This window comes from Propithecus coquereli, unplaced genomic scaffold, assembly GCF_000956105.1.
Source record: "Propithecus coquereli isolate 6110/MARCELLA unplaced genomic scaffold, Pcoq_1.0 Scaffold109, whole genome shotgun sequence".
Lineage (NCBI taxonomy): Eukaryota > Metazoa > Chordata > Mammalia > Primates > Indriidae > Propithecus > Propithecus coquereli.
The window spans coordinates 5140080-5166271 of NW_012134858.1; the positions used below are offsets into that span (position 1 = coordinate 5140080).

A 26192-nucleotide genomic window follows, 5' to 3' on the forward strand; every position below is an offset into this window, starting at 1 on the left:
CACAAATACTCAAACTGGTATACACACTCACACATCCACATGCACCAACACACTCACACATGTGCACACCCTCCACACACGCATGCTTGCTTACACTCACATAACCCTCACACACACCCTTAATGTCCTGCATGAAACGCGGTATCTCCATTCGCCCCAGCCCCTCTGCAGCCCACTTTGTCACCTGCCCTGACCACTTCAGCCCCTGGCTCCCAATGGCTGCCTCTCCCCACACATCTCACACCTGACACCACTGCCCTTGCCTTGGGACTTCCTGGAGCACTCAGGTCTGGGTTCCTTCCCCTGGTTCCCAGTTGCTCCAGGGGAGCATCCAGGCAGGCCGAGTCCAACGCCCTGACCTTGTGCCCAGGCAGGGTGCAGCCCCAGGCTCCCTCCAGCCCCCACATCAGAACAGGGCCTGAGAGGGTCGCTCTGAGCTTCCCCAGGAACAGGGGCTCATTCCAGGCCACGCCCCTCACCATGTTGGGGCTCTTACCTCATTCACAAAGACCCAGTGGCTGTCCTTGGAAGCCAGGTTGGTCTCCACAGCCTGCAGAGAAAAAAAGAATGAACATGAACAGAAGCAAGACAGAAGCTGACAGACACACAGGATGATGCCAAGACAGGGCTTTATAAACATTGTTCTCGGAGAATTTTTTCCTCACAAAACATGCCGTCCCCCTGGGGCCTGCTCTGGCTGCCTGAGCCACAAGAAGCATCATCTGAACACAGACACCTGATTTCCCGCCGCACGCCATGCTCTCCCGCACCAGCCGGAGCAGGGCGTCACAGGGCCACAGGTGCGGGCACAGCCCCCGTCCCCAAGAATGCCTGCAAACCCCGTTCTGCAGGTGCACTTCTGGGAGGAGGCTCGTCATTGCCTGAGGCTGCAGAATCGGGAAACTGGAACGAGGAATTTATGGTGGCTTTTCCAGGCCAGCCATGCTCAGTGACACCCAGGAAGACAGCAGCTCCCAGTCCTCAGGTCTTGGGGATCCACAGAACTGGGCTCTTTCAGCTCCTGGCAGTGGTCCCACCCTACCATTCTCTCTGCTTTGTTCTGCTTCTTTCTAGCACTTGCCATGCTTGTGCTGCAGTGGTTATCAGTTTATTTATTTCTTATTGTCTATCTCCTCTACCAGGTTGGGGGCTCCACCAGGTCAGGGGCCACATCGCTTAGGTCACAGCTGTGACCCATAATCTCACACCATAGCTAGCACATAGCAGGTGTTCAATAAATATTGTTGAATATATGAAGTAGAAGGCCAAGGCAGACAGGACCCAGTTAATTATCTTGTCTCCTGTATGTGTTTATGAGTGCTTGGTCCCTCCTTTAATTGGAAAGGCAATAGATTGGAAGAATTGGAAGGGACTGATGGTTTTCAAGCATGTCCCGTAAGAATGCGCCCAGTGAGCATGTGCCAAGTGCTTGCTAAGCCCGAGGCACCGGGCCAGGTCATCTACGAACCTGAGAGAGAGCAGAGCGCTATCAGATTATGGTCCTCTTTTTTCCCTTGTATTTTATACTGTAATCTTTATTACTCTTTTCATTGGAAAAAAATACAGAAAAATAAAAATGCTCAAAACCATCCCATAATCCCTCCCCATTTAAAAAATTGTGCTGAAGTAGTGAAAATTCCCCATGTATCCCTTTAAATTCATGCCCCCCAGGGCTTTTTGGAGGTGTCCCCTTCCGGGAACTTCTAGAGTCACATCTGCAAGCACATGACTGCAAATGGATATCAGACACGTGTTTTCATTAAAATCAGACCATGACATACACATCAAGTTAAAACTCGCATTTTTGATTTATCAATAAATCAGAATATCTTTCCTCATCGGTGCTTAGAGCTCTGACTCACTCCTAACATGAGGCATGGAGGTGTTAGGGCCTGCACAGGTGGCCCAGACAACACGTGGCCGAGCAGGGCCCCAGGCCCGCGCAGCGCTGAGGTCCACATGCTGGCATCACGCAGGGCTCTGTCAGAACCTCGCTACATTCAGAGGGACAGGTTTGCTGGCGAACACAAGCATGTGAAATGAGCCCGTGGGGGTGCCCCGGTGAGTTCTTGCACAAAAGTCCTTTACAGACAGCACCCCACAGGATACCAAGGTGGGCACAGGGGCATTCCTGGGCCTTGTCAGGGCCGAAGCATGCAGACTGTCCTCTCCAGCCTAGGCACGAGGGCACCAGCCCCTGTGAAGACAAACGGGGCAGGAATCTGGACTGGACAAGGACTGCCTCCACCTGGCTGTTGTTTAATCACATCTGTAAAATTAAGACAGCACTTGCCCCATCGTGTCTCCCAAGGTATGTGACACATTTTAAGTTCTCAGTCTCAGGAAGGGGAAAACACCAATACACCCGTACACATGCCAAGCTTCTCCCAGGAAGCAGTGATGGGAAGTTGGCTGTTTCCACCTTTCAGGGTTCTAGCTTCACTCACATCCTAAGCTACCATCTGGGGACATTCCTCGAGCCCCACAGGCCCTCCCATGTGCCTCCTGAGCCCGCCACCGGCACGAATCCTCTCTTCCCCAGGATAAATGCTGTAAGGCTCAAACTCCTTGGCCGCTCCCTCCGCACCTCAGGGAGCAGCTGTGGTGTCCTCCCCTGCGTGCCCCAAGAGCCGTGTCCTGAAGACGCTTTCTGCCCCAGTCTACACACTCAGTTAGCCAGGCTCTCTCCAGAGAAGCTTGCAAGGACTCAAGAGCCAGAGGAGGAGGAGCCCTCAGTCCTGGTGGAGACGGGAGGGCACTCCAGGGTGCAGTCTTGGCCGCCAGCCCAGAGCCTCTCTCCTCTCCACATGCAGACTTTCACGGAGGACTTCAGAAGCCCAGAAGCGCCCAGGGGACTGGGTGGTCTGAGAATGCTCTGAGCACAGTGCTGGGCTCCGGCTCACCCTGACTCCCAGCAGTTCAGCATTTCCTTGACACTCACGTGGAGGACACTAGTGACACTCGTACAAATTTGCGCATACGGAACTGGGAGGATGTCATAACATCTCAGAATGCTGGAACACGGAATTGAATCCAAAGAGATGCAATTTAACAAGGCTGAACTCAGCCCTGTGCTTGGTTTTCAATAGCAGAAGGGCACACAGGGAAATAAAATTTGAAAGCGACACCCTTCAGTAAAGACTAAAGACTCATGGAAAGGAAGCGGGTGGAAGGGGTTGATCTGACTGGGTCACCCCACTTGATGAAGGAGCCCAGTCACGGAGGGGGCAGCCCGAACCGACTGCCAGTTAAAGTGACCAAGGATGCACGGGGCCTGGGACAGCACAGGTGTCTTTAAACACAAGAAGCACTGTCATGTTCAACAGAGACTGAAATTTCTCTGCACGGCCTCTGAGAGCTGATTTAGAACCAATGGCTCCAATAATCAGGGAGGCAGATATCGCCTCAGCGTAGGAAAGAACTTTCTGAATTTCCACGTAGTTCAAGATGGAACGGGCTGCCTCAGGCGTAGTGAGGTCCCATCGCAGGAAGTGCCTGAGCAGAAGGTGGGCAGTGCCTTGTTCACAGTGCCACACGGGTACCTAAGTATCAGCACACAAGCCAGCCCCAGGTGAGGGGCAAGACTCCGTCAGGCACTGGCATTCTCAAGTCTGGCTGCACATAAGAACCTCCTAGGGAGCTTGTACCCGCAGTCCCCCACCTCTATGGATTCGAAGACACCCGCAATGGCGATGTGCCTTAGATCTCGTGTTGTTTCAGAGCTCTGTCGCTGACTCTTGGCCTCAGGGGCTGGGAGCCCTGCTTCAGGGCCGTGCCCTCCCTTGTGCATGTGAGAGGTCCTCCGCTTGTCCCTGCAGAAGCCAACACTGCAGACGACCTTGGTTGCCAGGAGATCCCAGGGAGCAGGTGGGAGCCCTGGCTACCCTAAGGCGTCTTCCCACCTCGTGTCAGACTCACGCAGGGAAGACATCGCTGGAGAGAACTGATCAGAAAACCCCACAGGACAACTGGCCAACTTTCCTGTCCTACTTTTCCTCACCAATTAAGCATCAGCTAATTTGTTAACCCTCCTTCCACCACCTGGAGATAAATAGCGCTTGGCTGCAGCCTTTTCCAGAGGGTGCAACTCGCACAGAGGCTGAGATAGATGGGGAGAAGAAGCTACAGCAGACTTAGTAAGAACGCCGCCCCTCTCCACCCCATGACTACTGGAGGGCTGCCAGCTCTGCGGGAAGAGCCCTAACTGTTCACAGTCCAGCGGGCGACGTCCCTTCCCCTCTCCTCCCCGCTGCATCCCCAGGTGGTGGCAAGTCCCCCTTTCGTCTGCAGGGTGAGGACAGTACGCAGAGCCCCACAGGCAGACAGAGTGCTTTCAAATCCCAGTCCTGCCACTTCTCAGCTGAGCGCTCCTGGGTGAGCTGTTCCACCTCTCTGAGCTGCAGTTTCCATGCCCATAAGGCATCTGAATAGCAGCAGTGCCATGGACGCTCTGCCCACGCCCCCTCAAATCCCGGGAGTATTTTCCATTACGCTGACGCCCCATGTGTGTTCACGCCCAGCAGCCAACTCCCCGACTCAGGCTGCTGGATCCCTGCTTGGCACTCAGGGCACCTGGGAATTTACACCCTAACCGAGGACGGAGGGTGCCGTGAACACAGGTCCCAGCTGCCTTGCCCCCGGATGGGGCCTTCTCCCAGTGCGCTCTCAGCTGTTGCCAGAATTCCTCTGTAGGGAAGAGCCAAAATCACCTCGCTTGGCTTCTTGCTCCAAATCCGCACTCCTCTGTTATCTTTCTTTTCTTAATTCCCCTAACTCTTAATAAATCATCGTCACCCAAAGTCTGCTTCCAGGAACCCAACTTGAGACAAACACCTCCCACCTGGGGCTATTGTTAAAATTAAATGAAATGACGTGTGACGCTTCCAGCCAGGAAGGTCACCAGAGATGATCAGTTCACGCAGAGCTTCTGCCCATCCCTTCTCCACACGTCTCTTGCGAATGTGGCCCGGTGCACAATCCATCATTCCTTCCTTGCTTCCTCCCACAGACAGGCCCTGCCCTGAGAAGCTGTCCTAACTCTCCTGGATGGGGAGTGACCATGAGCCTCGTCTCTGCCACCATGGAGCCACCAGTGGCACAAAGACCAACTGTAAATACAGCCTTGCCACGTGGTAAGACCCCTCCGCCATGAGCCCAGAGGCCCTTCAAGGCAGCACAACATGGCACCTCCCCCATCCTGGCCACCGTGCGGGTCCACAGACTGTGGGCGTCTGCAGGGAAGCGCTGACCCAACCAGACAAGCAAGGGCAGGTCCTGTGTCCTGTGGGTGGGGAGGGGAGGGAAGCGGGCCTCCTGCTCAGGGTGGGCTCCCAGTCACTCGCCCTCAGCAGGTGGGGCGGCTGCTTCCCTGCAGCCAGGCTTCTCTCCTGGAGCTGGGCACCGTGGCTAGGGGACAACCCTCAAAGCAAAGCGAGGCGGGTGGTGGAGGCTCCCCAGGCCGGGAACGAGGTCTCAATCAGCTCAAAGGGTTGGCTGTGGTGGCCCGATGCCAACAGCCCTGCTGAGTTGCTGTGGATCCTGCAAGCCCTCACCAAACCATCAGAGCCCGTCTGCCGGCTCCTGTGCCCTGCCATAAAGTGGCAACAGGGAACTTGGGAGAAGAGCTGGAAAAGTGGGAACTTCCAAAGGGTCGAGCTGACTTCTCTTCCAGGCCCTTTTGAACAGGGGAGGTGGCAGATGCTGACGGTGGTAACTGGCCCACGAACCGGGTGGGAGGGTGGACACAGGCAGCCAGGAGTGAAAGGCTGGATGTCCACGCCTGTGTTGACTCGTGTACGTACATACATTGACCCGCATTCCACCCTCTAGAGAGAAAAGCGTGCCGTCATAGGCAGAGGCGGCTAAAGGAAGCTGAGGACAGCTGGCCCGCCCAGGCCCGGGGAGGCCACGCGTGGAGGGGAATGTGTCCTCTCGTCTTTGAGCAGCAAACCCAGTCTGAACCTCAGGTGCCTTTTCCCGATGGCATCCACAGAGCTGGGGTGTGAGTGACATGGGACACCCACATGCCATCCTGGGGGCCCCCTGCATGCCAAAGGACATGTGCACCCTGCTCTGGCCAACCTGATCTCACAGTTTTCACAGGGAAATAGATGCAGGCCAAGCACCAGCTCCCAGCTCCCAGACAGGCTTTGGACAGAAAGCAGCCGCCGAACGCTGATGAGAATGCCAGGTGGGAGGGCTGTTCGCCTGGACGGGGGCTGGGGACCGCGTGGTGGTGAGGATCAGCTCCGGGACCCCCCTAGAAGGAAGCAGAGAGGACAGGGGTACTGAGTGTATCAGAGAAATCACTCCAGCCTCGGCCCCTTTCCTCTGTGTTCACGGCCTTTCATGAAGGACCGAGCTGGAGCCATTGTCGAGGGTGACAAGAGCCTGCTTTTATTAAGCGCCCTCCTCAAGCACCTATCGACGCTTACATACAACATCACCTCCCCTTCACAGCCCACAAGCCTCACGTACTCCCAAGAACCTAACAAGTCAGGCACTGTTCTCACTCCCGCTCCCCAGACAGGGACCTGAGACCTTGATCTAGATGCATATCTTGCAGCAGGTCCCTTAGCCAGTACTCAGCAGAGGCTAGATTTGAACCCAGGTCCAACTCTCCCCACAGCCTGCAATTTTTCCCTCGGTCACGCTGCTCCCCAAAGGCCTAAATGACAGTCCAAGAAAGTGTATGAACCTTTGGGCCTGACCCTGGCCCCTGACAATGGGAAGAAAATGGCCTCTTTGCTCACACCTGAGAAAATTCCATTATGAGCATGAGTGCCTTCCTTCTCCAGGTTAACTTCTCATAAGCCTGAGACCATTATTCCACTTGCATTTCTTAAGTATGAGCCTGCTGCACTTTATCTTGGCCTAAAGGAATAGTACACGGAGTGGAAAAAACCTCCACATGGAAGCCTTCCAGCAACATTGTTGAGGATTTATTTTACAAAGAGCAAATGCCACCGATTATTTATGTATGTGTTAATTGTTGGCCACTTATCTAGGCACCCCCCTAGCACTCGGAGCCGGAGATAATGAAAGCTTGTCCGCAATTAGCATCTTTTTAAAACCTAACTCTAACATTTGAGAACATTCCCCCCATGGAGCCCAGGGCCTGGCATTTTCCCAAGGACAGATACAGAGCTAACTTTAAAGGCCCACTGCTGCCTTTGCAACAACACGCTATTTAGGAACAATTCTCTCTGTGCAATGTCACCCCTCCGAAGCACGAGGAAGCACAACGCCCTCCATTTGCAAAGAAAGGGAGTAGCTGGCTGGGTTGCAAGATGATGGATGATTTGAGGAGCCCATTTACAAGGAGATCAACCATGCAGCCACCAGGAGGCCCGAGCTTTAGACGCTGTGTCCAGAGCCACAAGGAAACGCGTCAAGAGCAGTTAGCACCAAACTGTTTTGGGACTCCCTGTGCTTCCCAGGGCCTGCCTTCTTGGGAAAAGAGCCCAAGATCCTGGCCCAGCTGCTTACCCCATTTGCCCCCGCCTTGTCTCTCCGGGCCTTGCTTTTCCCTGGAAAACTGTCCTGTCCCAAAGGCCCAAGTCTCCCACAGCTCCCGTTTCAGCTCCATCCTTTCTCCCGGATCCCACTGGGAAATCCTGGACCCAAGCAGGTCTCTTTCCGAGCATCTCCTCTCAGGCCCTTCCCAGGAGCCAGGCCCTCCTGACCAAGTACGAGTCATCTGTTCCCCCCTCACCCGTTTCTCTTCTGGAGCTCTCTTGAAGCCCAGGGCCCCCACCCTTGGCAGGGACAGGAAGCACACAACCTGGACACAGGGAAAGGTAGTTTAGCATGAGCAGGGGTGGTCCCTGAAGGATGGTGGATAGTAGGCGATCAATCCCGGCTCCAGCAAGGCCATCTGGGAAGGGGGAACAGAGCGTGCCCAGTGTAGCTCTAAAACACAGCTCTGCGGGATCCTAAGAGGGCCCTTTTTGTTGAGGGAAAACTGAGCCTGTGTCTGGGAGCTCAGGGAAGGTGCCCACTGGAAAAGGCTAGAGCTCCGGGCTGGTTGTGGGCTGGTTGTAGGCTGGGGGCAAGCGCCGGCACTTAAAAAACACCTCCTCCCGACCAGACCCTGAGCTAAGCAAGCCCTCTACACACGCTCCCTCCCTGAGTCCTTACAACAGCCTGCTGAAAGGGGCTCTGATTCGCCGCCCGCAGATGGGGAAACCAAGGCTCTAAAAGATTGAATGAGTTGCCCGAAGTCTCCCAGCAAGTCAGTGTAAGTGGGCCTTTCAGATGTATAGCCCATGTGCCTTCTACTACACCCCACCAACGTGGGGACAGAGAGAAGACAAAGCTCATTCCTGGCACTTGCCATAGGTGTTCAGTGCGAAAGCAACAACTGAGACAGAAGGCAGTGCAGGTGATGGCATGCCCGCAGAGTGGGGGCCTGGGGAGCTGCAGGGTCTTCTGCAGAATCTGGCCCGGGCTTCCAGAGTTTCCTGCCACCCCCCTCCAGAGCTCCTGGGTCAGGAAGACCTCTGGTTGCCAAAGGATTTCTGCACATGGTAAGCAGCGTCCTGTCCCTCACTAGGAAGTGATCTCCTGGAGGTCCAGAGCCTGCTCTAATTACCACGAGGCACTTGTCGAACACAACACCTCGCAGACAGTGATGTTCAAAATGTGGCCATGGAATGGATGGATGATTCACATTCCTGCATATTTCCCTGGTGCTGAGCAGGAGGAAGGCTGGGGACATGAGTGGGAACCCCAGTACAGTGAGAAGGGATATTGACTTACAGTCTTTGCTTTGCACGGTACCACATTAACCCAAACCCGTGCGTACAGGCCCCGCGTCCTCGCTTTGCATGGACTTGATTATGCACTTGACTTTTGGTTAACACTATGCCACGCAAAGTGAACACCACCTGTATTTGAAAATAACACCCTTTTTCTACACATCTGAGAGAACCTGAGATAAAACAAAGTGAACTTGAAAGTGGATCAATGCCAGATGCCATGACCTTCGGGAGTTTACGGAAACACGATCAAATTCAGAGCTTTTCCACCGGGACACAATTGTTTCTTCTTTTGTGCCGTGTGCCGATCCTCCTGGTGCAAGTTCCCATACATCACGCTTAACAACACGGTAAGTTCTGGACTAGTTTGGTCAATCAAGGGCATTTAAAAAGATATTACTGTAACACTAGAGAAAGAGTGTTTGGCGTTAAATTTTTTTTTTTTTTTTGACATCGGCTGGGATCTCAGAAAAACTCTTGTTGCTATGGAAGAAAAAGCAAGAAAGCAAGCATTATGCGTTCTAATTCATGCAAAAATCTGACAGATGTGAACAATTCCTAGTCCATCGTTAGACCTCCCGCGCCTCGGCCCTCGCTGTTGACCAAGCCTGAGATAAACTGCGAGTCCAGGCTGCCTTCTTCAAGCGTGTGCACGGATGGCAGGAGTGCCAGCTCACAGCCTCCGGGGATGAAGATTCGTTACAGATCGTTTGTGGATCCTTTAGATGAAATAGAGGCAGGTTCCAGGGCTGTGAAGGAAGTGCAATTTACTGTAATAAAAAGTGGGAATATGCTACATGTGGACAATTTTTGAAGAACCGTTAGTATCAGCAGAAAAATGAAACAGGGTCTGCTCGCAGACACGATCTGTTTAATAAGATCAACTTGGAGAAGTGAAGCCAGGCAGTGCCCATGAGTATTGGCTGATGGATACTTGGGTTTTAATCAATGGCCCATAATTTCCCTGCCACCTGGAGGGCGCAGAAGCCAAATGAGGCCCTCCGCGTTCTCACTCTTGCTGACACTCGGGCTGCGTCCTGACGGGAGACAAGTGCAGGCGGCTTTTCTATCCGATTTTGTCTCACGGAGGAGTGAGGCATTCAGGCCCTTGGCCACAGCGATGCCGTCACACAATTCCTTTCGAGGACCTAGATGTTGAGTAGAACAAATCACTTTTGAGATTATTTATGCCCACTCTGCTTTGGCGAAAGCAGCTGCCAGCCTCCGCAGTGTGGGCTGTGAACAATCTCATGACTCGGTTGCCCGAGGGCAGGGGACGCAGCCCTTGGGTGGCAGGCGGCGGTTGCCAAGCCATTTCTCACACACTTTGCTGTTCAGCTCCAGCTTCAAGCGATTTTCATAAACAAGCGAAGCTAAGTCCAAAACTGATTAGAAATGTTTTCTTCTCCCTCCCACGGGTACTTCCACATTCATGCTGGAGCCTGCGAAGCCACTGCCTGCATCCAAGGGCCAGCTTCAGGAAACCACAGCATCAGACGCTGCTGAAGGAAGGTGTGGGGGCCATTTGGGACGGAAGAGTCCCTCCCCTCCTGGTGCAGCTGTCAGCCCCAGGGACCCTGACCCGCAGGGATGTCCACTGGGAGGAGAGCTACACTGCCTCGCTGTCAACTAAAGCATCAGCGTTCAAGGTTAATTCCACGACCCCTTCAAACAGCGCTCAGGCAAGCTGCTTCTGCACATGGGTCTAATTCCTTTCCTCAACCCAAATTGTTTTTAAAAGATGGAAGATGTGAATTCTTTTTAAAGCAATAAAGTTGAAAGTAGCTATTCTTTACCAAGCTGATAAGAGCTGCTGAGTGTAATTTGTATTCTTTTTTATGAGCCTGACTTTTTAGAGAATGAAACAGAAAGAAAAATATCTGCTATTCAGTTCTGGAGACAAGAGCTTCTCCCTTGGGGTGCTGGGGAGGAGCTCCCTGGCCCAGGAACTGTCAGGAAACAAGTCCCCGATTTGTGACATGGGAAAGTGGGTGTAGGGGGTGGGCAGAGGGGACAGCTGGGACATAAACAGCTGCTCACCTGGGCCACCTTGATGCTGAGCTTAGGACTCTGGCCCTGGTGAAACTGACTAAGAGGCCACAGTGGGGCTCTGAAGTCTTGGAGAAAGGAGGCGAGGATACTGCAAATTTAGCAAAAAGAGTGTGGAAAAAGAAATCTATTTTCTTCAGAATCCACAGTATAAATTGCTTTACAACCAGTAAGACTGCCTCTCTCCAAGTACAAAGCCCCATGCAGCTGAGTTCCAGACCTGGGAATGGCCACGAGCTTAGTTTTTGCCCAGAGCTTTCTGGGCCCCATGGTAAAGCCACACAACTCCGCATTTGCCCCCAGAGGAGGCAGAAACAGAATCAGGAACCAAATATGCATCAGCTTAGTCCTCTGGGTGTCACCCACCTGCCCTGCCCCACCCCTATTGCCAGCACAAAGCACCTGGCATTGCTTGGAGAGAAACTGTGAACACAGGGCTTCTAAGGAGACAGTTTGCAGAAGGCTGGAGGTGAGAAGGGCATTGGGTCTGTGGGGACGAGGGTAGAGTCACATCTTCACATGCTGTGAATGAGGATTTCACACGATGAGGCAAAAATCAGTTAGGCAAAATTAGCCGTGAAGATTTCTAAACTCACAGATAATGTATGGTACAGAAAACATAATTTGCATAATATAAAGACACATGTATCTGTTCCCCTAACCTGTAGCAACGACTACTTTTCTATTGCCCTCAACTAGAACTTCACTGTCTTCCCTGAGGGTACTGACTAAACCATCACCCACTTGCCCAGCCCTGTCCTCTCAGGTCAGTGCTCCATGCAAAGGGTCAGACCACTCTGGAACCTCTTCCTGCCTTGCAAGTTAGGACAGGAAGTGTGTGGTCTGATCTGCCTTCCAGGGAGCGCAGCGCAGCCCAGCCCTGTGGAGAAGCCCTCGAGACCACGCACACTTTCTCAGCGGGTTTCTCGTGCTCAAACTGTGTCAGGCTGCACTCCGCCCACTACCTGTTGGGGCAGATGTGGCATTGTCTGGCCTGAGGACCACTCGGCTGTGAGTTCAATGTGCACGTGAGGCAGCTCCACCCTTGGTCCTGCTGTGGCCTAAAATCCAAGCTGGGAGGATCCACAGCACGAGGCAGGAGTTACTCCCTGAAACGCCACCAGGTCCCGATACCCAGCGCCTTCTGCCAGGCAGCGGAGCCTGGTTCTCACCCTATAAATCGGAGTCCCCAGATTGTGTTCCATGGAATGGATGGGTCTTAGAAGACGCTAAAAGTTTCTTACAACAAAAAGGAAATCTGTGGTCAGAAAGTTTGAGATACAGCACATTTATACCCCACCTCCAGAATCAAAAAGCCCACTGAGAGAAAAGTCCTCTTTTCACAGAAACTTATCAAACTTGGTTGAACCCAGTGTTTATCAAACTCATCCCCCCAGAATATCAGCTTTCTTTGTTCAAGGCACACAGTGAAATTTCACAAGACGCTAAGGTTACACAGGAACAGAGCAGGACAAGGGAGCTCCAGGCCTTGGGGGCCCACAAGACAGGGTTAGGGTGGGTCAGGCCACATGGGTGGGTTCCCCATGGTTTGGGGAACTCAGTGGTTTGGGAGGGAGGGAAAGGGTGTTCCATATGGAGAGGTGTGAGAGACACTTGCAGGATTCCGGTCACTCGTTATCAGAGAGTCCTTGATTGTGGAGATGCCCGTTGTGTACATCTTGGTCAGAGGTTTCGAAGAAGGTACAAGGTCCCTCTCTCCAGCCCTCAGAGGCCGGCACAGGACGCAGGCTTAGCAGAGTGGATCCCGGGAATCTTGAGAGAGTGGCCCAGAGAACTAAATCATTCACAGTGAGAAAGGCAGTCTTGTGTCCAATGACAGTGTCGTAAACAGTGTCACCGGGGGGTGACCTTGGCCGTGTCTGTGCCCATCCAGCCTCCCACAGTTTTCTGGGCCCAGTTTTCTAGCATTCTGCCTACCTGTGTGAGTTGCCCAGTATCACTTGAATAAATTCCTTTTATTTCTCATTAACTCTGTTTTAAAACTTTATACAAACAATAGGGAAAATAACATTTATTTTTTAAATTTGAATATCAAACACTAGTAAGACCAATGTGCTGAGTAAGAGTATAATAAAATGTTTTAAAAGGGAAAATAAACTGAGTAATTTCAAAGCACAATGTGACAATGGTAGACAATAGTTTACAAACCTATTATTCTACGCTCAATCATAATTTTTATAAGGCAGTATTAAAAGCCTTCTATTGACAAATGGCAGTCCCTGGTCCTCCTGCCACTCCTAGTCCTGCTCCCCAGAGGCAAACACCTGTAACTCTTTCATCTATTTCTTTGAGATTTACCTCCATGTTTCTTAATCGTAATTAATCAAGTTCACCCTGCTATACTTGGTTGATCAATTTTAAACATTAGCACTATCTATTATCTTCCTGATGTGGTACAAGGAATTTAAATTGCTCATCCAATCACTCACCCCTTCGTTTCCCTTCCTAATATTTCTAATTTAGTTGTATTGCAATTTTTAAATTAGATCAAAAGTGTTGACTCTATTGTGGTTATGACACTGTTCGCTACTAAGCCAAATAGTGGACTATGATTGTATCCTTTCTTTGCTTATACAACTTTTGCTTTTCTTGCATTAACAGTTGACTTGATTCGTAGTTATTTGTACAAGTTCTATAATATATTTTTGCAAATTCTCGCCCATGTTAATGGGCTTTCAGTTTCCTTCTGCCTTGCAGACCGCCCATCACAGCTCCCGCTGCTGCCGTGTAGGCCCGCGGGTCTCCAGCTGGGTGACAGGGGCTGTCCTGAGACTTGCCTTTCTGCTCTCGTGGTTGGATTCTCTGCACCTGCTGTGGCCTACTTTCATTATTTTGGGATTTTTAGTTTTATTTTTCTGACGCATATCCTAAGAAAAGGTGCATCGAGTATACATTTTTGAGTCTTCTATGTACGGATTATTTTTATTTTGGTATTATATTGATTGATAGTTTCACTTAATGCAAAATAGGTTAATATTAATTTTCCCACAGAAATGTTCTTCCCCAGTATCTTCTAGCATTGGTGTTAGACTTAAACATCCTAATGCTTTGCCGATTCTTGTTCTTTTCACATTGCCTGCCCTTCCTCTTCCCCCCTTCCTCCTCCTCCTCCTTTGCTCCCCCGATCCAACCCGATGCCTTGGTGTGGGTGTTCCTTTCAGTTACTTCAACTAAGAGCTAAATGGTTATAGGACTCTTTAGTCTGGAGACACGTGTCTTTTAGCTCTGAGACATTTTCCTATTTATTTCTTTGATATTTGCCTTTTTCCATTTTTTCTGTTCTCTCCCTAGAATTTCTGTTAGAAGAATATTGAACTTCCTGAATTGTGCCATGCATTTTTATCAACTTTTCTCTCCTGTTATATACCTTTTTGCCTTTTTGCTTTATTTCAACCGGATTTTTAAAGTTTCAGTTATCATGTTTATCTTCAGTTGCTATTTTGTGCCTTCTGTTCTTTTTCATAGTATCTTGTTCATGGCTTAAGGCTACAGTATGTTTTTATCTCTTTAAGACTATCAATAAGAGGGTTTTGAAGTTTTCTCTTTTTCCCTACATTGTTCAGTTTGTCCAGGATCCCTTTTGTATGTTTACTTTGTCCTCTCTCTTTCACATAAGAGACATTCCTCAAAGGCATAACGATCCTTAAATGTCCTTTCATATTCAAAGTGGGGCAGGACAAAGCTCACTGCAGGTTATGGGTGTAGCTCGTGGGCTGGTGGGCTTCCTTGCCTTTGCACTAGAAGACAGTCCTCTCTTCCACAATGCCAGTACTGGGAAGTCTTTTCTCCAGAGTTGTTCACTTTCTCCAGAAAAGACTCCTCCAGTATCCTGTCTGAAGGGTGCACTCCAGCCACTGGTATTCTGGGAGCAGATAAGAAAAAGAAGCCAAAGGTCACACTACCCAACACACAAATCTCTGCTTCATTTCCCCTGGGTTCTGCCACCTGCCTCACCCCGACTTCCTGGGGTCGCTGGTGTTGAGGCTCTCAGAAGCTCGCAGGTGGAACCAGCTCACTTCCCAAAGCATCCTTACTATCAAGCACGGAAGCTGTAACATCCTCACATCTGCTGAACCAGTTATCCATCCTGCGTCCACTTTCCCAAAAACTGGCCCTAAGCTCTCATCCACTGTGGACTCCTCTCATGAACTCTTTGATCTCGTGGGTTTACAACATTTTCACCCTTTACTGTCATTTCAGCATAGTTTGGAGGAGAGAGGGATAAACATGGGCAACCAATGAGAATTGTCTAAGCAATCAGAAGTCAATACATACAAGGTCAGCCAAAAGGCAATAAATTTTCTTTTTGCTCAAGCTAACTAGAGCAGGCTTGCTTAAGTTAACTGGAGCCAACTAATAGAAGGAGGCTGGAGGGGCACAGCAGGGCTGGGCTGACAGAAGAGAGCAAGTCAGTGGCCAGACTAGAAATAAAAGGAATATTGGTTTTCTGCACTGAGCCTGGAAAACTAGCTGAGAACCCAAACTCTAGTAGTTCTTATACAGAACTTGCAATGGTTTGAGTGTGTCCCCCAAAAGCACATGTTGGAAACTTAATCCCCAGTGCAACCGTGTTGGTGGGGGCGCTAGCAGGAGTTGTGCCGGTCATGGGAGCACAGCCCTCAGGAGCGGGTTAATGCCATATTGCAAGAGCAGTTTCGTTGTAAAAGGATGTGTTCAGAGCCTCTTGCTCTCTCTCTCTCGCTCTGTCTCTCACCCTCTCTGGCTCTCTTGCCTTCCACCGTGGGATGATGCAGCACGAAGGCCCTCTCCACATGTGGGCCCCCCTACCTTGGACTTCCCAGCCTCCAGAATTACAAATTATAAACTACCCAGTCTCAGGTATCCTGTGATAGAAGCACAAAATGGACTAGGACAGAATTTATTGTCATAAGCTTTGGGAAGGGGGGACTTGTAGCCAGGCTTTGGGATGAGAGGAGGACAGCTCTCTTCTCTGCTCCAATCTGCAGGCCCTGGAGGCTGTTCGGGACTGTGTGTTCTTTGGAATAGAGCAGTGGAACAGGCACGACTTCACAGAGAATTCTTGATCAAGCCCACAAGTCCGTCTTGAGCTCTGCCTCTGTTTCTAACTCGTACAGGGAAAGAATGTCAGATTCTTATCCTACAACTTCATTCCACAGCCCATTTAAACGAACATCCATCAAGCAACCCAAGGTAAGGAAAGGGGAGGACCCATCAGTAACCTCAGGATTGACATTATATCAACAGGATGTGCACACGGGCTGGGGATTTATAATGGCCTGTTCAAAGAAATAGTTCAAACATCCTGGCTCACTTTGATCAACACATCTTTCTAGAAGGATGAATGACTTAAAAATGTACAGAGCAGGGGATCTGAGTTCCATCAGCATAAATACAGGTTGGTGCTTCCTAGGCATGCCGTCCTCAGTGACGGTGAGTGCGGGGGCACAAGGGACGCTGTGCTGTCTCTTTCCTCAATCAGAGCAGGGGTGGAGGGGGAGGGGTGAGGGACAGACAGTGCGTGCCGTCTGGGTGGGTGAGCGGTCTCAAGGGGCCTCTGCCGGGAGAAGTGAGAGCAGGCTGGAAAAGTAGGAGAGGCTTCACGGAGGACCGGTCTGGAAGGGTGAGGAGGTTTGGATAGACTTCAAGGAAGGAGGAGGCCATTGAAATCCTGTGAAGCCAAGAAAGAGCAAAACATTTCCCTGCCCTCGAAAACAACAATACATATGTGGATAAACTGCTCTGAGTCCAACGTGCTCACAGGGTGCCCCAAAATAGGGACTGGAAGAACCCCAACCTGCAGAGATTAGAGACACAAAAAAATGCAACAAAGATAAGCAGCTCACCAAGTGACACACCAGCTGTGGATCAGAGCTAGGGTCTGGGCTATATGCTAGGAGCCTGGATTCTCATTTATTGCGCCAGCACGAATCGTATGTTCTTCTAAACAAAACCACTTTACACGTCACTATCTGTACAAATATGATGAAAAGTACTTAACTTTCCTTTCCTAATCCCTTTTTTGTCGAATACCTATGTGTCTTTCAGAGCAGAAAATGCAGTTAGTGTGAAAAGGGCAGTGAGAAGCCACAGGCGGACAGAAGGCCAGTCCGACCAGCTGGGGTCACTGGCCAGGCCCGGCCCGAGTGCCAGGAAGCCCACCTGCTACAGGAGGGCCAGGTGGCAGGGATCTGTGCAGGGAACTGCTGTCACTCCAGGGGCAGGTCAGCGAGCACCGATCCCTGCCTGCGGTAAGTCCTGGGGACCTTGGTTGGGGAAAAGCCACTTTGTAACTTTAAAGCCTCCAGCGTTTCCCTGGCTATTTTTACAAAGATGAATTCTAAAGAGAGTTCATACCATGGATAGAAATGCCAGGTGTAGACTTCAGAGAAGTGGGTTTGCAAAGGCAAGAGCGAAAGCATTTAACATGGACTGCGTGCTGACCGCGCACAGGCCCCAGCTAACCGCTCTGTACAGATCGCCCCACTGAATCCACAGAGCCACCCATCGTGGGTACCACCGTCACCTCTGTTACGAAAGACGAGACAGCAGATGCTAGAGGTGTTACGTGACTCACCGGGGTCTCACAGGAAATCAGAGGCTGCGCTGGGGGAGGATGTCAAGTCTGCTAGTGCCCAAAGACTCCTCGATTGACTTCCGAGGGAAAGCATAGGGTGAGACGCCACCTGAAGAAGGCTGGAAAGCCTCAGAGGCGAAGTCCTGACCCAGGGATTACGAATGTCCTCCCACAAACCCGCCCCAGTGTGGCTGGACACAGAGCTCTGAGTAGGAGGAATGGGGGTGCCCAACCTCCAGACAGAGGGGGCCTCGAGGGCCAGTATGCACAGTGTCAGCCCCGTCCTCGGCACACCCGACAGCCTGGGCACGGGAGCTGCTTCTGAGTGACCAAAAAGTGGCTGTATGCCAGGCCCAGCCCAAACCACACCTCAGCCCCTCTGCCCACTAACCCTGGCAAAAGAGCCAGATATAGCCAATTGCACGGCAATTTCTATATGCCAGGCACCCACACAATGTATTCAATTCCCTTAATCCCCTCAGCAAGTCTTTGAGGTAGACACCGCTGCCAGCCCCATATTACAGATGAGTAAACAGAGGCACAGACTGACTCTTTTACTTGTCCAAGGCAGCAGAGCTAGATAGTGGTAGAGGCTTAAATTTGAACCTGGAAATCTAGAGCCAAAGCTCAGAATCTAATCTCTCTGCAAACTACCTTGCCTTATACCAGGAACTACTCTATTTTGGGCATGCCTAGTAAACATTTGTGAAGGCCTCCTGTGTGCCAGAGGCAGTGTGCGAGCTGGGAATACAAACATAACTGAGATCCTGCCTACCTTTCAGGGTCCGTTGTCTTCAACACAGACACATAAACAGGTATAATGAAGTGGGGGCTCGAGGAGAGAGGGGTGCACAGGGCATTATGACAGCGCATAGTAGGGCCCCTTGCTCGATCTCAGAGAGTCAGGGAAGGTTTCTTGGAATGGACAACCCTGGAGCTACATCTTAAAAATTAAGTGGAAGCTAGCCAGAAATACGGCCTAAGAAACACCCAATTTTAATTCTTCTAAAGCTTTTAAGCTCTACCGTGTGCCAAGTCAAATCCCTAGGAAGCTCCAAGTCTGGATGATATCATTTTGGCTTTCCACAAAAAAACTCACGCTGAACTAGAATATCACCCTGTTTATGCCTTTGGCTTTCAGCCAGAGCTGACATAAGAAGCAGCCATTTGAATCACATTTGCATTGTTTGTAAAACTGCGAGCAAAGACACTATCCATTATGTTGTTCTGTGTCCCTTATCTAGAAACTCATGTGATAAATGCCTCCTAAAACAGCACAAAACTAAAAAAAAAAAAGAAGAAGAAGATAAAAAACACAAGCCTCTCTCCCAATAGACTGGTATTCTTCTTTGTAGTAAGCATTGAGAGCTATGCATTCTATCCTGTTCTGCTTGTTGCCTTGCCTGCCAGGAAGCTCAGGGCACAGTTCAATGTTAAGAGCTTCCTTTAACCTATTTTTCCTGGTATAAGGATCCCTTTGCCCATAGTTATTTGGCTCTTAACATTGTAACTGTGTTTTAATGAATTTATGGTTTTATATCTTTTTGTAACTGGGCTTCCAGTTATCAACACTGTTGTGGCACAGCACAGCACGTGGAAAACCGCTGAGCAGGCTTGCTTAACACTCAAAGCACACCCTGCTCCCCAGCTCGTCAATACCTACCGCTTCCCAGTGTTTATTTTCTTTAAACATGAGTGTCCCTTTATAACCTGAAGTGATGAGTCCAGATGTACAGTCAAATATAAAAGGTCCATGGGCAACTACCCCTATCTGCCGCCTGTGGGATCTATGCCGAGGTGTCTCCCCCAAGAACAGAAGAAAGACTTAGCCCTCGCCCTTCTCCAGGGTGACCCTGCCCACTCCAGGACTTTAGGACTGCTCCAAAGACATGTTCCTAAGGAACTCCGAGCACCAGGGCCAGCTGCTGAAAGGCATTTGGGATCACTCTGGTGAAAGGGCGTATGTGGCCACCTGTCAGAATGTGTGTGTATGTCTCTGCATCACCCAAACTCTGATGCTCCATCCTGGCCTGACCAATGATATTTTTATCCTTATACACAAAATAAAGTTGCTATAAAGTGTGACAAAAGTGATGCATGTGAAGCACCTGGCATACAGCTGGCACTTAATAAAGATGATCTTCTCATTTGTCCTTTCCATGCTAGACTGCACAGTCCATGAGGTGAGGACTGGGTCTGTCTTACTGACTGTTGTCATCCCGGTGCCTGACGCACCCTTCCCCCAGTGGCGTCTGAGTGAACGGTGGGGTTTCCTGACCTAGTGTTCGTGTGGAGGGGCCTCGGAGCTGATCGTTGTCCTCTGACACAGCTTCTCTGGTCTGGTCCTTCCCTGCTTTGTGCTGGTCCCACTGCAGGGGTGGTGGCTGGTTTCCTGGCTGGGCCAGGACTGGGGGCCCTGCCTTGGTGACTTGGACCCCATGATTCTCAGACCCCTCTTAAATTTCTATCGTAGTCTCTCTTGGAATACAGCTTGCACTGTCCTCCCCAAGGTCCCTGTAGGAAGGACATTTCATCCTTCTCCATGGTGGGTTCTGACCCAGTTTCCTTCTGCCTTCTCTAGGGGACATTTGAGAATGTTCAGATCCTTACTCATGGTCCCTACTTCCTGGCCTGGATGGATGGATGGATGGATGATGGGTAGACCAAAGGCACACATGTATACTCCTTGTGCCATATATTATTTCCTCGAGAAACTGTTCTTCGCCTATCTGCCTCCCAACTTCTATGTGCCGGGCACACAGCAGGCCCCTAGCGGTCTGTTAAAGGGAAGGGAGCTGCGCTGAATGAGATGCAATGGAATTGTTCGAAGTGGATACGGATCACGCCTTATTCCCAAGTCCATGCTGAGGAAAACTGGAAAAACTGCAGTTTCTAAAAAACTAGCTTATAGAACATATACAAGAGAAGAACTTGACCCTACCTTAAGAGAAGTGAACTTTCAATATTTATATTGAATTATTTTGATGTTAAATTAAAAAATATTTGATTAAAAGACAGTGAGTTTTAAAATATTAATATACTCTCTTCTGGCCTAAGTTTAAAGGTCAGTTTAGGAGGTTAATGTTAATTCACACTTTTTTTCAATGGAGTTTAATTTTGTAAATGCAAACAATGCTCTGGTTTCCTAGTGGAGGCCATTACCCAACTTTGCTGATGTGCACCCAGCCCAGACCTAGAAAGCAGCTCCCCGGAGGTGCCACAGTTTATATCTTGGTCCCTTCCCCACAAATCCTCACTCAGGCTCTTCTCTCTGACTTGGGACCAGTGGTTCTCAACCCTGCACATCTGATTCACTCAGGCAGCTTTAAAACATCCCTGTGTCCAGGCCCCATCCCCAGCACTTCTGGCCTAATTCGTCTGGGTGGGGCCTGGACAAGCATTAGCCCTTCTAGGGAAGAGCAAGGACACCAGAGATAGAGATAGCCAGGAGCAGCAAGACGTGAAAACTGCCCAATCCAACATAGAAAAAACCGACACAGGAGGTTCCAAACGCTGAACAGCCTGGGGTCATTTGCTGCAGGGGCAAAAAGTAGCACCCTGTGATTGGCTCCTGTGGGGATCAGGAAACCAGAACTGACCCATATGCACAAGACAAGAACCATTTCTCTTTGTATCCAGCAAAGAAGCTGTGGAGAAGGTCCTGCCCACCCCCTCCCCATCTCGTCTTAGCTCCTGCTCAGGGTCAGCGTGTGGCTGACCTGACTGTGTGATCATGGCCCCTGCTGAACTGTGAGATTTCTGATGCTAGGAGCTGAGTCTGATTAATTTTCGTAACTGCAATGCCTAAACCAATGGTTCTTAGCTGGGGACAACTTTACTGCCCCACAACAACCCAAGGAGCATTTGGCAATGTCTGGAGAGACTTTTGGTTGTCATAACTTGAGGGGAGGAGGCTGAGGGGGAAGCTAGTGGACGGGGATCAGGAAAGCTCCTAAACACCCTAGTATGCACAGGACAGCTCCCCACCACAGAGAATTATCTAGCCCAAAATTTCAATAATGTCAAGGTCGAGAAACCCAGGGCTAGCCCGGTACTCAACATAGAGTACACACCGCGTATCAGAAGGCTGTGTAGTTCCCATCAAGAACTTTCTTCTTCCCACACTTATTCATCTTCCAGATAAGGCCCAACATGATCTATCAACACCCAGGCTCCTCATGCCAGATCTGCTGGCTGTCTGGTCTCAATGTGACGAGTGTTTGAACTTCGTATTAATATATTCTACAAAGCCATCCCCAACGCGTTCCCTCAGGAGGTCTCAATGCCTCCATTCCAATGATAATCCCACAGATCTTGCCAGGGGAAATCTGGATGGGAGAGCCAGGAAAATCCGCCTAAATTCAGGAGGAAAATATCTATACACATTTATCTATCAGTAAGACCCAGTATTGCAGGAGAGGTTCAGCCACGCCCATTCTTCCCTGCTGCATCGCCAGCGTCTAAACGCGCAGATGGGGTTAAAGTCCAGTCTCTACTCCTGCCCTGCCCTTCAACACAGCATTCTCCAATTTTCATATTACATATTCCAAAACTAGGACAACAATGAGCGAAATCATTATTTTTATTTGTGCACTTACTCCATGCACAGTTTGACGTAGCTTAGCTCCTGTAATTCTCACAGCAACCCTGTGGGGTAGTTCCTATCGCAGTGCCCATTAGAAAAAGGAGGACGATGAGGCCCAGAGACATCATAAAATGCCACGACGCAACACAGCCTGGATTTGAGCTCAGGGATGTGAGTCAACATGCTGCAAACGTACGAAAGCCTCTCCAGTTCCAATCAGCAGTATTCCGAGGGCCAAACAATTAACAGCCCAGTCACGTATGGGACATCACCAGTAATAGCAGATTGAAAACAGGCCAGAAAACAATTCTGCCGGCCCTTAGCTGGATCGCTGCAGGCAGTCACCTAACCCTTGAGTCAAAATGCTTTAAAAAAAAACTTCCTAATGCCAGCAATAAAAATCTCTCATATCAACCCAAGGAAATCATACAGAAATGCATTAAGTAAAATCCCTTTTTAAAGTTAATTTACTAAAAAAATTAATTAAGTGAATTTGAGCATAGTTGTTCAAATCAGCCAATAGCTGATGATTTAAAAAATGGATTATGACACTGGTAGCTCTCTGGAAATCTGGGCCTTTGTCCCCTAAAGCCAACCCTCCACAGACAGGTGGTTGCCCAGTCCCAGCCCCACCTGGTACCTGGTCTGCAGGACGCCTCTCTGCCAGCCCTCACCTGGGCCAACAACAAGGTCAAGGTCTTTCCGGCTCACCCCACTCAAGTAGGCCTTACTGGGCCCCATGATGAGACAGAGATGTTCTTCTTAGTACATGGAAAGGCTACTGCCTGTGTTAGTTCTCTGTTGATGCTGCAGCAAATTACACAAACTTTTTGTGGCTTAAACAACATAGATTAGAAGTCTGTAGGTTAGAAGTCTGATATGGGCCTCACTGAGCTAAAATTAAGGCATTGGCAGGGCTGAAGGTGGCATTTCTCTCTGGAGGCCCTAAGACAGAGTCCGTTTCCTTGCCTTTTCCAGCTCCTAGAAGCCCCTGCGTTCCTTGGCCCCCTCCTCCGTCTCAAAACCAGCAGCAAAGCATCTCTCTGTGCCTCTCACCAGCAGTCAAGACGCTTCTCTTCTGCCTCCCTCTCGCACTCTGACGGTCACTGGCATCACATCGGCCCCCCTGGATAACCCAAGCTAAGCCCCCTATTTAAGGTCAGCTGATTAGCAACCTTAATATTTGCAACCTTAGTTCCGTTCTCTTTTGCCATGTAACATAACATATCCGCAGGTTCCCAGGGTTAGGACAGGGACCGCCGTGGGGCGGGGGTCATTATTCTACCTATCACACTTCTTGGATGGGGTAGCAAATTATCAGACGAACTATCACAGTAATTTCTTGATTCGATTTGAATGCCCTTTAATGGGACGTGGCCCTCTGCAGTTTGCCCCGTCCCTACCCCTGTCATCTTTACTCCACCCTCTGCCTTCATTTACATTATCTGCCTGGCCCAAAGTGGCTTCTGAGTTTTCTGACCCAAGTGTAGTGAATCTTCAAGAAAGGGCCAGTCTTGCTTAGCTTCAGCTCTTCTCTTAGGAAGCTGAGCTCAGAGGAGTGGCCTTGTACGCAGACCCTGAGTGCTCCTGGCACCATGCCCTCTGCAGTCCTCTCCAAAGCTATGGGGTGAGTAATGAATGCAGATTCTGGGGTCCACACTGACGTGGCTTCTGAAAAAGAAACTGGAGAAACGGCAGTGTCTATTGATGTCTGGGTGACTTACTGCCCTAGATATATATCTCCGGAATGATTTATCTGAATTTTATAGACCCTACGCTTCTCCCAGCCGAAACCCAGCTACTGCCTCCACAATAACTCATTGGATGGATTGCTTTAAATTTAGAGGGGTGCTGGGAGAACTTCGCCTGCACGATTTAAATCTTGTCCTCTGTGGAGGTTCTGTTATACTTCCAGATGGCCTGGACAAAAGCACTGTGGACCCACAGTGACAAGATGGTGCCAGCGGGGTGAGAAACACAAAGGGATGGAGCCTGGACGTCTCAGCCAGGACCTTGGAGAGGAGACGACGAAGGCAGAGACGCAGGATGCCAAAGAAGCAGCTCCAATAGCAACGGCTTCCTCAGAAGGGCTGTTACAGACCGAGACTGACTGCCAAGAGGTGGAAACCCTGGCAGAGCATAACAATTGCCCTGTCGGGGAAGGCAAGACTGGGGGTGGGGAACATAGAGAAGAATTGTATTTATTAAGGACCCACATAAGTCAGGTGCTTTATATCAACCTGTGACATTTATTCATTTATTCTTCTGACCTTGGGAGGGTTGGTCTTAGTAACCAGGAGGACAGAGGTTCAAATCCCAGCTGCACCGTATGCCATCTGGGTGTCCTTGGGTAAGATACTTCTTACCCTTCTGACCGTCATTTTCTCATCTGTATTTAGAAATTACAGTATATACTTCAACAGAGCACATGCCTTTTAAAGGGTGTTTTCGAAGAGTATTTAATAGCATGGAAAAAAGCTCATTAACAACATTAAAAGAAAAAAAAAAAGAAGAAAAAAAAAAATATAATTCTCATTTTGTAAGAATATACACATTTGGAATACATGCATATCTATATCCTTTGGAGATATATACACAAATAGATGAAAGAAAATAAAATATTAACAATGGTTATTTCTACATGGTAGGCATTCAGATGATTTAATTTTTAAATGTACTTTTTGTATTTTCCAAATTGCCTACAATGAACGTGACATACTTTGAAATATTTTTCTAGATTTGCATTTTTATTGCAAAAGTGATCCATGTTCAGTGTAGGAAATTAAACTTTGTTACCACCAGGAACAGCTTGTTATGAATCCTTCCGGATGTTTTTCCATACCTATCTAAATATATATATGTAGAAGGCATGAATTTCACAGGCCACAAACTCAGGTACTGTGCAAAAGAGGGCATCTTTAGTTTTTTTGTTATTGAATTTTATTTCTGCCCTACACCTCCATTCCACCTAGTGGTGGAAACTTAATTTTAAGCAATGGAGAGTAATCTCAGGCAAGTAAGAATTTTCTCAGTCAAATAAGGGTCTTCCCTGTGGATTTAACCTCCTTCCCCCCTCCTTCTTCACCCCGGAATTGCATCTTCATCCCAGGGAGCTCGCGCTGTATCAAAGTGTGTGGCGGGGTACATGAGGAGTCCCCGGAACTCGCTCACCACCTACCTATCCATGCTGGTTGGAGCCAAGATCTACTTTTCCCTGCCTGTGGTCTTCAGGATCTATCCTAATTAACAGACTCTGAGATACCCAAGTTTCCAAATCTACTTATCAGTTCATGCTGGATCCAACACTCTGGAGCACCCCTTTCTCAGCTGTGGGCCCTCAGTTTCTCAAAGCGCCCCCCCGCCCAAGGGAATACATGGAAAACTTCTGGATGCTCCCTCACGCTTCCCTGGGCAGGGCATTCACACGCTCTCTCTGCCTGGACATACCTCCTACCTCCACCTGCCAAGTTCTCCTCTTCCGATGCTGCAGCCTCTGACTCAGGGGATGTGAGTGAAGGTGGCGGCCTTCACAGAGTTTGGATGGGGCGGACACTCTCACATTTCCCACTGTCTGGGGCCTGTGGTCCAGACCTTCCTTCACCACCTTAGGAGGACCTCAAAGACACAGCCCTTCTCAGGTGCCCATCCTACACTCTCCACTCAGATTCTTCTCTGTCCTGCAGCCACCTCTGCATGGACCTGGCAGACAGTGAGCCTGGGTGTCCAGGGTTTAGGACATGAACCAGATGCCAGAGTCCTTTCCCTCTATCTTGGAGACTATGCAAGCCCTCCCCTCAAACTCCTCAAACCAGCGTCTCTATCATAGATTATAAAAGTCTGTTGTGGAATTAAAAAGTCTGGATTGCCCATGTGACTTGCTTTGGCCAATAGTAATGATAACTTCAGTTCAGGCAAGGATGGGAAGAAAGCATTTTCATTCATCACTGAATGCTGAAAATTAACTTTTGTTCTGTGGTCGCATGTGCTCCCTGAAGACTGGGTTGGGAGAGAGGAAGTCAGGCATAGAAAGAAAAGAAAAAGCAACTGTTAATATTTAAAAATTATCAAATAATACTATATATGTGCCTTTGGTTGTGTGATATAAAGAAACACAGATTGTTTAGTAACAGTGGAATCATACCATACATACTTTCTACAATGTTCTTCACTGAACAATATGTCTTCGGCTTACTAGGCTAATAAATTCTTTATAAAAGCTGAA

At 49.5% G+C, this 26192-nt stretch overlaps 1 protein-coding gene across 1 annotated transcript in view; it reads right to left on the minus strand.

Annotated features, from left to right (window-relative positions):
• Positions 1-26192, minus strand: part of LOC105813375 (glutamate receptor ionotropic, delta-1) — a 547286-nt gene that overhangs the window by 272904 nt on the left and 248190 nt on the right. The window contains exon 3 of the mRNA XM_012648023.1: positions 497-550. Coding sequence (XP_012503477.1) covers positions 497-550 — 54 coding nt within the window. The remainder of the gene's footprint in view (positions 1-496; positions 551-26192) is intronic.